Source organism: Apteryx rowi, unplaced genomic scaffold, assembly GCF_003343035.1.
Source record: "Apteryx rowi isolate R43461 unplaced genomic scaffold, aptRow1 scaffold_450, whole genome shotgun sequence".
In the NCBI taxonomy this organism is placed as follows: Eukaryota; Metazoa; Chordata; class Aves; order Apterygiformes; family Apterygidae; genus Apteryx; species Apteryx rowi.
In genome coordinates, this window is record NW_020450706.1 from 320,283 (window position 1) to 333,744 (window position 13,462).

The 13,462-nt window shown below is 36.3% G+C and overlaps 1 protein-coding gene across 3 annotated transcripts in view; it reads left to right on the forward strand.

Moving 5' to 3' along the window:
* The first annotated feature begins 122 nt into the window (after positions 1-122).
* The window catches only part of SEPT2 (septin 2), a 22,496-nt gene continuing 9,156 nt past the window's right edge, over positions 123-13,462 (forward strand). The window contains exons 1-9 of one of the 3 annotated variants that reach the window (XM_026077378.1): positions 123-1,056; positions 2,379-2,412; positions 3,789-3,909; positions 7,152-7,238; positions 8,112-8,235; positions 9,789-9,923; positions 10,247-10,364; positions 12,564-12,665; positions 12,980-13,125. In XM_026077378.1, coding sequence (XP_025933163.1) covers positions 2,404-2,412; positions 3,789-3,909; positions 7,152-7,238; positions 8,112-8,235; positions 9,789-9,923; positions 10,247-10,364; positions 12,564-12,665; positions 12,980-13,125 — 842 coding nt within the window. In that variant the 5' untranslated portion in view covers positions 123-1,056; positions 2,379-2,403. Of the gene's footprint in view, positions 1,057-2,378; positions 2,413-3,788; positions 3,910-6,817; positions 6,967-7,151; positions 7,239-8,111; positions 8,236-9,788; positions 9,924-10,246; positions 10,365-12,563; positions 12,666-12,979; positions 13,126-13,462 lie in introns of those variants that run through there. The other 2 variants (XM_026077379.1, XM_026077380.1) reach the window with 2 other exon arrangements.

Genomic DNA, 13,462 nt, shown 5'->3' on the forward strand with positions numbered 1-13,462 from the left:
GGGGCTTGGGGGGGGGCTGGGGGGAGGACGGGCGTTCCCGGGGTGCGGCATAAAGAGGTAGTGGGAGCCGCTCGCCGTGAAGCAGCGAGCTGCTTTGGTTTCGTTGTGGAGAGGCCAAGTCACATCCTGCCTTTCTCCACGTAGCTCAAAGCCCGCACAGGTCACCTAAAAGCATAAGCTACCCCAAACGTCACGCGAGGGTTTTCAAAGATGCAGTTTCCTGTTTCTAGAGAGGGGGTGTCAAGACAGCGAGTGAGAGTTAAGGCAGTAGCTCCAAGTGTTGTTTACACACAATACTCCAGACGATGCTTTCCTGTGAAACACCAGCTGTGTCGCTTGAACCGGAGGCTAAGGAACATGACTGACCTGCTCCAGAGGAAAATCTGGACTGCTCGGAGACTGTGCATTGCTGCATGCGTGGGAGAGTTCAGCCACTGGCCTTAGGGGAATTCGATGTGAAAGATCTTTTGTGAAAGATTTCTGTGCTAGGTACACATATCAAACCCTAATGTCACCCGTCCAGCTGCTTAAATGCCTCTCTTTCATTGCCCAGTAGCTGTGAGAAACTTTCCTCCACTCTTAGAAATGGTTGGGTGGAAGGCCGTGTGAATTAGAGGAATGTTCTTCTGTGTTCTAGCAGGATCTAGCTTTGTTTGGCGTTGAAAAGCTCTCATGGAGAATAGTTAAGCGGAGATCAATGACATCACTCAGCAGGAAACACTCTCGGAAGGAAGAGTTGTTATCAGAGCAATCGTGCATGAAGATAAAAGTCTCACAAGTAACATCGCCAATAGCTGAGTGCTTCATTGCTCATAGGCTGATTTGTTGGCAGAAATACAGACGTTGCAGATACCGGCTTTTACTTTTAGAAAGAAATTTCAGCTAAAAAATGCATTGCCTCGTTTTTATTCTGTCTATGAATGTAAAAAGGAAGACAGATTTTTGCCAGCATGTTCAGCTTGATGTGAAATTATACCAAATTGCTTCAATGCAAAGGTCTGTTCCTCCCAAACTAAATGCTCTTTGCAAAAGCCATCTTGAAGGCCAAGCCAGATGGTAAGTGTCAGATGGAAAGGAGGCCAACTTTTTTATGCCAGGGAGAAGGCAAAGTTGGTTCAAAATTGGTGATAATTTTTGGCAGCTATGACATTTGCTTCTGGAAACTACTGTATCTGTAGCAAGAAGTGCTATCACCTGAGGTTTATTAAGACACCCCATTTTAACTCACCATGATTAGTTCTCCTTTAGCAGTTACTAATCCTTTTGTGAATAAGGAAGAAGTTAGTTCTGAGGACAGATTTGAAGGGATTAATATGATGACTTTGTGAATGTAATCTTTAAAATTTCCCTCTTCAGGAGGGGAGGTAGTTGCAAGAGCCAAGGGCGCTTGGAAGATGGAAAGGGTCAGATGATGATAATTTTAAATCTGTAGAATGAAAGTGGGAGTCAGCTAGACAGGTAAAAGAGAGTTATAGTATGCGGGCTTTGTAAGTGGGAACAAATACCCTTTTTGTAAAAGAGGTCAAGCGGGGGAGGGGGGCTGGAAAGGGGACTTGGAACATTCATCTGCCAAAGATACAGCATTTGCTGACGCTTTTATATTGTTATAGCAAACTATACCATTTCTTGAAATCGTGTAAATTTGGCAATAGAAGTTCTCTTGTGTTGTCAGATCTCTGTTCTTTGAGAGGCTTTTCTTCACGGAGATGTCAGACAAGAGTTTTTTGGTTTTTCTTTTTTCTGCTTTGTATCTCAAAGTGATACAGCTGTGTCTGAAAAACTTATCTTGGCAACAAAAGTTTAAACGGATGACTGAATTTGCGAGCATCCAGATCAAAGGGGAGGAGAAGATGTTTCATTTTGAAGCTGTCTGTAGCTCTTTGTAGCACACTCCAGCGTTAAAGGAAATGTGGAGGGGGAGGAGCTTTAAGAAGAAAAAATCTGCATGTGTTGTGTTTTTTAAGCTTTGAAAAAAATGTTTCCTGTGAATAGTAAGATGTCTTTTAGCAATGTATTTGGTTTGATCAGTTTCTAAAAGGTGTGAAAACTTTTCTTTTTTTCAGGCTTCAAAATTGCTTGTCATTTAATTAGTGTCTTTAGCACTTCCCATTCATATTGCTTGAATTTGCTGTCCATTGATGTTGATAGGAATAAAATTCTTGATGGTTGCTGAAAATCCTGCTCCTCATTAATACTGCAGATTCAACTACTGGTGTTCTGTGAGAAATTATTTGCACTGTTTCAAAATCTGGACATCCAAAATAAATTCAAGGGCCCTCCTTTAATTTTCTGCACAACAGTGGAGATTATACTTATGTTTATTGCTTTCCCCCCCCCCCCATATGATCTGTAATACACTGAAAAACATTTTGTTTCAGATTTGTTCCGGACCTTCTGTTAAAAATGTCCAAGGTAAGAATGATATTTCCCTATTCAAATGTTACACTGTAAAACTGATACATTGTTTTTAAGTATTTGTCTTCAAGCAGGGAATATGTAATTGTTACATTGTGTTTGATGGTGATGTGTATTCTAAAGTTTGGGTGTGTAAATAAGAGAATTCACTTTTAGAAAACACAGTATTGAATGGTTCAATAATGTAAAACATGCATGCAAGTACTTTCCTACATGTAGTATAAACTTCTTTGGTGAACTAATAATGCTCCTGACATCTGCTATTTTGGTAAGGGAATGGCACAGAAACTCCCTGTTATGTTTTTGCATTGAAACTTCCATTCTGCTACTGTTTTGAGTAGGAATAATTTAAGAAAAGAATGTTCTTAGATTTAATTTCTTGTTTGCATCCTTATTCCTTTACTAAATAGAGTCAACTGATCTGTTTATTAAAATCCCATTTAAAAAGTGTGGTAACTTGATTACTTAATACCATTACTGACATGATGTATGGTATTCAAGCAATTCTTGGTTCCGTGCATTTGGTATAATAGGTAAAACTTCCATGCTAGCTTGTTGGCTGTGGAAGGAATGACAGAAAGTACTTGAGTAATGTATTCAAATAGGCAAGCCAATAGGTCTAAAGATTTCTCTGCAGTATTTGTAGTATTGGATATCTGAAACCCTGTATTGTATTTTTTTTTTTTCCTTTTTAAAGAGATCTCTAATCATGACTTCCAGCAGATGTCTACCAGTTCATGAGCAGATTTAGTGTTTTTATTTGGATGTGCTAAAAACAGATTAGAAATAGTTCCCTTTTTACTTGTATACATCAGCCCTATCCACAAGCTTTTTTAAATTTTAATTGTGTATGAAAACACTATATATAAAGTGTATGATTAGCAACTGCACTTCATACTTTAACTAAATAAATGTGTGAGTGTTTTTTTTGTTTTTGTTTTTTTTGCTTGAAGTGTTCTTGGCTGGATAGTTGAATAAACGGAATTTTTTTTTTCTTAGTTCAAGGTGCATGCAGTTGATCTATCCTTCGTTGTGAAACCGCTTAATAATGTGAACAGCCCTGTAGTTTTCTCTCTGTGTGTCATATAGTTTCAAACYGTATGATTTAAAGTGTTAAATGTTGGAGAAGTAGTCCCATATCCCAACATTTCCTGATAAATGGAAACAGCTTTATTTGTTGTTTCTTTAAAAGTTCTAGTGAGAACAGTAAAGAGCCAAAGGGGGATGGACTTCAGGGTGCTAAAAGATCCACAAATTTTCTGATTTTCCCAAACCTTTCTTTGATTATAGTTTATAATATTTGAAATAACTGAGGAAAGCAGTAATGCAAACAAGCATGTCTTATGTCTTATTTTATTTTATTTTATTTTTAGCAACAGCCTGCTCAGTTTACCAATCCAGAAACCCCTGGCTATGTTGGATTTGCAAACCTTCCCAATCAGGTTCATCGGAAGTCTGTGAAAAAGGGGTTTGAATTCACTCTTATGGTGGTTGGTAAGGAAACATTTATAGTCTTCCTCAAAATTAGTATTTGCTTACAGATAATTTGGAATTAAAGTGAATATTACTTATACTGTTGCAAGCCTTCAGATAGTATCCAAAAGCTCGTCTGTACTGTAGCATTTAACTTTCTTTCATAATGTATTAAGTCGTGTATTGGTTGTTCTCCACATTACAAACCATGCTTGAATACATTAAGAATTTTGTGAGTGAAGCGAAGAAATTGCGTTTTGCACTCCAGTGATCATTGCTTCCTTCTTTTCTCCCTAAGAGTGTACATGTATTCCATTTAAAATTTAGCTTAAAACTTTTCTGAGTTTTAATACAACCTTTTTTGCTTACTTATTTTGGTTAAGAGAATAGTGTTAAGAAGACCATTCTATTTAAACTCTTTGTTATATTCATATAGTTCAAAAGAATCTGAATTCTGGTCTCTCTACCCCTGCTTTCCTCCTCTCTAAATATTCTTGTGAAAGAAGAATGGGAACTGGATTAGCTGGTTTTGATATGAGCTTTTACTTTTTAAATTAATATTGGTTATCTGTTAGCAATTATAATTTAAATCGGAATTCTATTAGGCATTTCATTGAGAATCTGTGTGGATATCAGGAATGGAAAGAGAAATCAAGTATGTTTGCAGAAAAACTTGATTTTCTTAGAGTTCTGTGTTATTTTTGCAAATCAAATAGACTCCCAAATCAGTAGTAAAAGTAACTTGGGCATCTTCTATATCTTGCCTGGTAATGCTGCTTGGGAGCCGTAACTTATGAATTTTGGTGAATGAGCTCTGTAATTCTCACCTTTAAAACAGGCTTTTACCGAAAGTACCCTAATAGAATGGTTTAAATACAATAGGATTCTTTCTTACTGTCATCGTAAGTAAATTCCTTTTGTGTGTTGCATTTGCCCAAGAGATATGACTGGAAATGAGCAGGAGAGGTGGGAAGATACATGACAGTAAATGTTTAAGTTCTTAATTTTTTTGGATTACAATAATTATGGAAAGAGTCTGTCCTCAAACCCGTCATTAATTTTGCCAAACGACAGCCGCAGCATTGCTCGTATCCTGTTTCTTACAGTTCAGTGCTAGATAGAGCTGGCCCCTATTTTGGTCTTACCAGAATTTTATGGTAGTTGTTTACTGTTACCTGGGGTGAGGGGGAGGAAGGAAGAGGGAATGGGGACATGGAAGTTAAATTCGGTTACACTGCTTGCTAAATGTGTCTTTTCATTGCTCAAAATCATTTTATTTTAGCTTTGTTGGATTTGCTTAGCATAACACCATAGTGGATACCTTATAAAATCTAAGGGTAAAGCCACACTTTAAGTACATGTTTCAAATTATAGTATCTACTTTAACTCTTTGGAGTTTACAGTTCTGTGATCCTAAAAATCTGGACAGTTCTGAAAAACAAAGATGTGTTTTATTCAGTTGTAGCTAAACTTAATTTCCAGAGGTCTTTGAGATTAATTGTGAATAATGCCATATAAAACAGCTCTGGCCAAAAGCTGTGTAAAATTATATAGACCAAACAGTTGTCTCTTCTTTCTTGAGGGAAAATAACATGGTATCAGAGTGAGGGAAAGGCTACCAAATTTAACTCTGAGACATGGTGGAGTTAACTTTATGGTAGTTATCTGCCAGTATTCTAAGGGATAAATGAAGACTACAGTGAGAGAACCTGGGAAAAAGTTCCAAAAACTGTACTGAAAATTTAGAGCGACATTTTAAGATACCCTAAGAGAGGGAGGCAGTAGATTAAGATAAAATAAACTATGCTTTAAAACGTTGGTTATTTCAACAGTTTGGAATGTGAATTCTTTGTTTGACATATGCATAGGGGTTTAAGTCTTTTCTCTTGTGGGTGATATTGTAATGTATGCATTGAACTGTACTTCTTTATTAAGGCGACACATTTCTTAGTTTCCATGCAGGGAAATATTTCTTTAAAAGCTATCTATAATGACAGAGTCCTGACCAATGATTCTTCCTTTTCTCATTGTTTTTTCTGCTATTGTTTGTCATGGTTCTTGAAAATATGAACTAGGGTTTGTGATACTTTATCTGCTTGGCTGTGTTGTTCCGGAGAAATCCCAGACACTTGTATTTATCAATAATTTCATATTTATTCTCATTATTGAGCTATGCTTTCATCTAAATAGTTATTTTGCTTGAGATTCAATAAACTGTGGCCAGTTGTTAGAATAACTGCTCTTTTCATTAATCCTTGATGGAGACAATGAAAACTGATTTGTTTTAGATGTAATATTTACCTAGACTGAAAGTATGGAATGTGTCCCTGGTTAGAATCAAACTTTTTTTTGATTTTGCTGAAATGGTGGTGCCATGTGACTGTTGAGTTAGTCTGACTGCACGTCTCTTCCATTGGCGAAGGCTGTACCGCTAAAAAGCGATCTTAAAAATAGCAGGTACTGGTCAAATCTTTATTTAAAAATAATTCCGTATCTTTTTTTTCTTTTGTTCAGATAGTTTTGTCAGATTGCTGTTGCAGAACAAACTTTGTTGCTTAGAGGGACTTGCTGGCCTTTTTTACGCTGTGGACATTTATTCTGATTGATATCTTGATCTTTAGCTAATTAGTTGCTTTTTGAGCTTTCCTGGTGGCTCAGTAGCCCTAGAACAGAAACATATTTGTGGTACACTTTGGTAACGCTCAATTTCAGCAGTGAAAAAATTGCYCTGTGTGTATACTCAGTGGTGGTGTCATATTCCTCCTCCCTCAGGTCCTTGTATCCCCTATTAGCATAAGAAGCAGGCAAAAATCACACCTTATGACGGCTGGCTGTGCAAAAGTTCAGCAGTGCCTTTTGCACTGTTTAAACTGATTATATAACCTAGACATGATCTAGCTTCTCACTGTGTGTGATCTTTATTTTCTAGAGTGACAGCAGGAAAGCATGTCTTAAACAAATCATGAGACATGGGAAGGAAGTTTTAAGTCTAACTTTAAATTGATCACAAGTCCCCTTGACTAGCAGATTTAATTACAAATCCTCAGTGAAAGCTGTGATGCTATAAACCTGAGATGTGTAAGTTGTTATCTAACCTTTTTATGCAATCTTTGCTTCTAATACAAAATTACAAGCTTTAGACCAAAATGGAAAGATTTATTTACATTTAACATGAAAAAAATATATGGTCAGATGATACAGTTTGGATACAGTTGAGATTAATTATGTAAATATACTGAGCTTGTCTTCGTATTGAATCACAGGTGAATCTGGATTGGGAAAATCTACATTAATAAACAGCCTGTTCTTGACAGATCTCTACCCAGAAAGGATAATCCCAGGAGCAGCTGGTAAACACACTTTTCTTTTAGTTTCTCAGTTCTTACTGAAAATTTTTGGAGTTCATTGTTTTTATCTTTGGATTTTAGTAACAGCCAGTTGTCATTTCTAGCTATAATAGTTTATATTGCATTTTCTGATACCTGAACTGTCAGATACTGTTGTTTCTCTGAGTACCAGTGATGAATATCAGGTAGTTGTCATTCAGTCCTTTGGTGTGGTCAAGAATCATATTGGTACCTAAAAGTCTATCCATTCTTTTGCTTTTAAAATGTCATATATATATATATATATATAAGCATTGTTTATGCTTGTTTGGACTTGCAGCTTGATTCCCTTACTTTGGATGGTTATTTTGTGACTGTTCGTCTTCACCTCTTTTTCTTCCCCTGCCCCTTGTCCCTGTTTATTCTGTTAACCAAAACATACAATAATCTGACAAAAGAAAATATTGGAAGAAAATAGAGGATGGTGCTACTTATTTTTTTTCCTCTTTGCTACTTTTGAAAGACTTATTAAAATAATTTATCGTGTTAGCTGACAATTACTTATCCCTTTCAACATTATGGAAAAAAATCCCTTACATACAATTTAGTATTGTTCCCCAGATTACTGATTACCTACAGTTTTTCTTAGTTCTTTTTACCTCAGTTTCTGTATTAGATTTTTTTAAAAAGTATGAAATTGCAAATAATTATCAAACAAAATCTTTCAAAAGAACACAGATGCTGTGTCTCGCTGTGATGTTATCAGGCCTTAGAAGGTTATCTGTGGAATAATACTCATTACACAATTGCAGCTGCCAGTTAGTGTTTTTAATTTTATCTCAAAGTGATCTATTCTTCTAAACTCTATTCTGAAAGATCAAATTTGTTGTCTTTTAGAAAAGATTGAACGTACTGTGCAAATTGAAGCCTCAACGGTTGAAATAGAAGAGAGGGGGGTGAAACTACGTTTGACAGTTGTGGATACACCAGGATATAGTGATGCTATCAATTGTCGAGATTGGTATGTACACAGAGTATATATTGATCTATGTACGAAGACCGTCATCCATTTTGTGTCTGTCTTGGGGAGAAAAATAAGTAACTGAAGTGGGACTATGTTGATAATGATATGCAACTCAAAGCAGACAGCCCAGGTGGTGACAGTAGTTCTTTTAATATTCCTTTTCAGAGGAAGAGTGAATGCTGCAGTGATTATACTGTTAAGTCATTATCTCCCTTTTTTTGTGTGTGTGTGTTAGGTTATGTGATGAATCTGAGGTGTGATTTCAGAGAGATGGGCATGTTTTACTATTTTGAGGAAGCTTGATTTAGGTGTGTTTACCACTTCAAATTTAAAAATGTTCTGAATTGTTGTGGGTTTATTCAGATATATTAAAAATAGTCATCAGTAACTTCCAAACAATTGGAATAAATGTGATTTGATATTTAGATTTTTTTTTCCCCCCCTTAGTTAACCTTCTGAAGTTTGGAAGGGTATTAAGTGAACTGTCTTTGACATTTCTTTTATAGTCAGAAAGCAGTGGAACCATTGAGGACACAAGAACTTCAACAAAACTCTGAGAAAGTAGTTCATCTAGTCTTTGGTGCACATAAAAATCCACCTTTAGATCTTGTCCACATTCATTTGAGAATTCTTATCTTCGAGTTTGAGGTTTTGACAAATTCCTGTTATAATAAGTACTGAAAAATAATCTTGAGATAGTCTCGGCTGCGCTTCAGCCTGCCTTCTCTCTAAATTATTGCTGGTCCACCTCACCGTTCTCATTGCGATCTCCTGCTGCACCCCGCCGTATCTTCCCCCCTGCCATTCCGCCGTCAGGAAAGCTTTGTTTGGGATCTGTGCTTCATTTCTAATGTTGATGCACATCCCTTAATTGGGAATCAGAAGGAATGTCTCATTTATTTATGCCAACGTCTGGGTATATACTTTTTTTCTTGTCTAATTTGTCTGTCCAGTAATAAACTGGTATTCCTGTCTATGTAGCGTGTGGTATTTATCCTTGGCAAATATACAGTAGAAGGAGTATAGCTGTTCTCCCAAACTGAACAGCCTTTGTGTCTAAGCTAGAGTGGTTCAGAGAGATGCAACTCAGAGCAATAATGATGCAAGATTCTGGCGTTTCTGCAGCTCTGTTGCAGCTGTTGGCAGGGTTTGCTCTTGCATCATCCGCAGTAATTTGGTGTGTTAAATCAATTTGGAACAAGAAGCTTAGATTATCTTGAGCATGTGCAATTAATTCTAGTCAAAAGATAAGTACTAGGCCAAGAGAAATTTGCTTTAGAAGTTAAAAAATAAATATATATATATATATATATATATTTATAGTGCACAGTATATTTATAGTGACAGTTGTTTGTTTGGATTTAAATAATATGCTAAGATATCTGCTCTTTTACGTTAATTTACTGATGTAAGAGTATTAATCTTCTCCATCAACAGGTTGGTTCATCAACAGGGTGTGTGAAGTTTTAATATTACCTTTGAAAGATCACTAAAATTGTTGAGCATTTGGGAATGAACATGAGTTCCTGAATCCATATGCTTTTTTACAGTTTTAAGACCATAATCTCCTATATTGACGAGCAGTTTGAGCGATATCTGCATGATGAGAGTGGTTTGAACAGAAGGCATATCATAGATAACCGTGTTCACTGCTGCTTCTATTTCATTTCGCCATTTGGTCATGGGTAGGTATTTCTCTGTCATTTTGTTTTTGAAGTGATTTTACTTCAGGGGCTTGGTTTTGTGCCCACTGACTTAAATTTTCAGAATCAGATTGCTATTAGTTAAGTATTAGCGCTGCTGGAGTTAATGAATGCATCTTTTCTCTCTGCGTAAGGAGAGTGTGCGAGGCTCTGCATATCGTCTAATATAGATATAAATAGCTGTAATTAATACTTTGTAATCCAGGGAGTGTTTTCTTTTTGAGCTATTGTTCGTGTTGATGTGAAAATCAATCGGTCATTTAGATTTAAAATCTGTTCAACTTTTTTTCATATTTTAATTTTAGACTTAAACCATTGGATGTTGAATTTATGAAGGCCATACACAACAAAGTTAATATTGTACCAGTGATTGCAAAAGCTGATACACTTTCTCTGAAAGAGCGAGAGAGGCTAAAGAAAAGGGTAAGTTTTTCTAGCTTGCAGAGAAGTGTTGGACTTTGGTTATAGCAGCATGGTCACTGAAGAGAGGGGCTTTTTAATTCAATTTCACTTCATCCTAGCTAAGAAAAATACAATCTTATGTGCACAGGGTAACGTTATTCAAAATCATGAAGAAAACATATACAGTTTGATATCTTGCAAGTTCCTTTATTATGTCTTTAACTGAGAAATTGTCCTTTAAGTGTTGCCTGTAAAATGGCAGGTTGGTTACATTTAAGATTATACTGTAAGTGAATTTTAAAACTTTTAAAATATTTAAATGCATTTGCTGATGGTAATTGCTCCCTTACCAGTTTGATCCATCCCAAAGCATCAACAGTATCATCTGCATGTATTTTTTGCCCAGTCAGAATTCTGATGTTTGAAAAATAGGATTTTCAGAGATTTTTTTTTTGATCTTTTTGTATGTTCCTCTCTCTGCTGACACATTCCAATCCTTTCTTCCATAGCCCAGCCCCCTTAACAGTTTCAGTCTTGCAGGACTTGCTGTTGTATTTGGGGGTGGGGGGGTGAAATTTAGAAAAATGCATTAGAATTAATTTGCCGGAGGGCTCAGCTGATCCAGTCTTAGCTATTACATTTAAAAGTTTATCTATTATTTTTTCAGTTATTTTGAAAATCCTTATAGGTTTTTTTATTTTTATTGCAAGTTGGGTAAGTTAGGTATACTTTACTTTGAAATAGTTGTTCTGCTAGCATTCTGCAGAAATAGGAAATTTTTTTTAAGAGCAAAATTTGCATTTCTGGCAACTGGATTTCTGCTGCAGATACCACTCCTAAACTAGCAGTCAAGAATACAGGAAAAAAAGTGTTAGTGGTATTTGCAGCTCTGTTTTTTAAATCCTTCTCCCCCCCCCCCACCTCCCAATAATAATTTGGGAGCAAGAGCAGGAGTTTTAGACTTTTCAAAGCAATTATGACTTCTGTGTCAATGCTTTCTCATTTAAAAAATTGCAAAGGATTAAAAAAGCAGTAGAGCTTAGTTTCTTTGTGTGTAATCCACACAGGACAGTGTTTTTTGAATTTTGATTGATTGCAGGGAAGGCCCTTTCGTTGGAACACTACTGAGATAGGCACATTTAAGCAGTTTTAAAATGGTTAAACTTTTTTTTTGTTGTTGTTGTTATTATTTGGGTCTCTCTATTGATTGCCTGCTGTATGCTGGGTTCAAAACTGTTCCCATTTAAAGTCAGTTCRTGCATGATTCTTTCTTGGCTATTCTGCTGCTATATTGCATTAAAAACTGGAAATAATTACTGAGCAGTATTAGGAACAGTTTAAATTGGAGGAAAGGGGATGCTCATCACCTAAATTAAACAGTTTTTCTCTCTTAATTTGCATCTTGAATGAGGAGTAAACTGTGTGTTCTCAACTTGAACCAAGATGTGAATGAGCTGAGGTAAACAGAAAGCAAAATACATTTGCATATTAAAAAAAAAAAAGTGAAATAAAACAAGACTGTTTGAAGTTGGGGACTTCTACAATGGAAATAAATTTTCAGTCCACATGGCAAATAATCTTGGTACCACAAAGTTAAAACTTCTGCAACTGTTTTTTGACTTTTTAAAAATCTCTATTCACGCTCAGAAGAGGAACTCGGTTTTCCTCTCAAGTAAAATTGAAGTGTAGTAGTATTCCCTGAGCAAGGGAGGTAGTGCTTCAGTTTTGACAGTTGCAGCTAGTGTGAAACAGAAAYAATTGGGAAGGAAGAAGTGTTGTATTGTTTTATAGCTTTGTTTAAAATTAAACTTCATGGCTAGTCATAGATGTAATTTTGGGTATAATAAAATATCAGAGACTGAACAATGTAACGCTCTATTGCAGATCTTGTTTCTACACAACAGTCAGTGTTACTGAATAGATATTCTCTTGAGGGACATAATGTTAACATACGGCAACGCGCGCTATTGTCTGCCTGGAAGTCTGTGCAAAGTGGTTGTTGAATATCATGATGGAACATGGTGTTTAAAAACAGATACTTTGCAAGTAATTTGGATCAGTAAGATAGGTCCAAATTTCTCAACGGATGGTTTGTGTGTAACTGATTAACTAATTTTACTATAAAACTTAGAAGTTCTCACTTTACACATATCACAGAATCACATAGAATCACACAATTACACATATATTATCTCCATTTCTTATACTTTTAAATCTCAGATTCTGGATGAAATTGAAGAGCATGGCATCAAGATCTATCACCTGCCTGATGCTGAATCAGATGAGGATGAAGATTTTAAAGAGCAGACGAGACTCCTCAAGGTGAGACCGGCTTCACAGGTTACGTACATAGATGAGGCAAAGGTAGTATTACTGTATCTTTTCAGACTGCTCACATGGCTTTAAAAGAAGTTACGTGCTGTGAGACCTTGAGACCACTGTAGCTCTATGCGTAGGCTTCCCTATCTAGAAGATGGTGATAACAATGATTTTTTTTTCTGTAAAGTGTTTTGACAGCTTCAAATTAGCATTACAAACTTATTACCACAATAAGCTGTGCTGAGCAAAACAAGAGTTGTTCACGGAGTTCTTTTTGTTCTAGTTCATTCCTAGTAACTTTTGAATTTTGCTTTCAGACCAGTATTCCATTTTGTGTGGTGGGATCCAATCAACTGATTGAAGCCAAAGGTAAAAAAGTTAGAGGTCGACTCTACCCATGGGGTGTCGTTGAAGTGGAGAATCCAGAACATAATGACTTCCTGAAGCTGAGGACCATGTTAATGTAAGTTAGAAAATTCCAATTAGATATTAGGAAAAAAAAATTCACTGTGAAGGTGAAATGGGTCCCCGGGGCCTGGAGAGGTTGTGGAATCTCCATGTGTGGAGATGTTCAGAATTCATCTGAAGAAGGCCCTGAGCAACCTGATCTAGTGGGCCCTGGCCTGAGCAGGGATTGGACCAGATATCCTCTAGAGATCCTTTCCAATCTGAATTATTCAGTGATTCTGTGAAAATCCTCATCGTCTAATCCCTTTTTTGAACACAGTGTAGTACAGCTATACAGAGCCCCAAGAACATAAAACAGGTTGAGTTATGCCTGCTGCTTGTTTAAAATATCT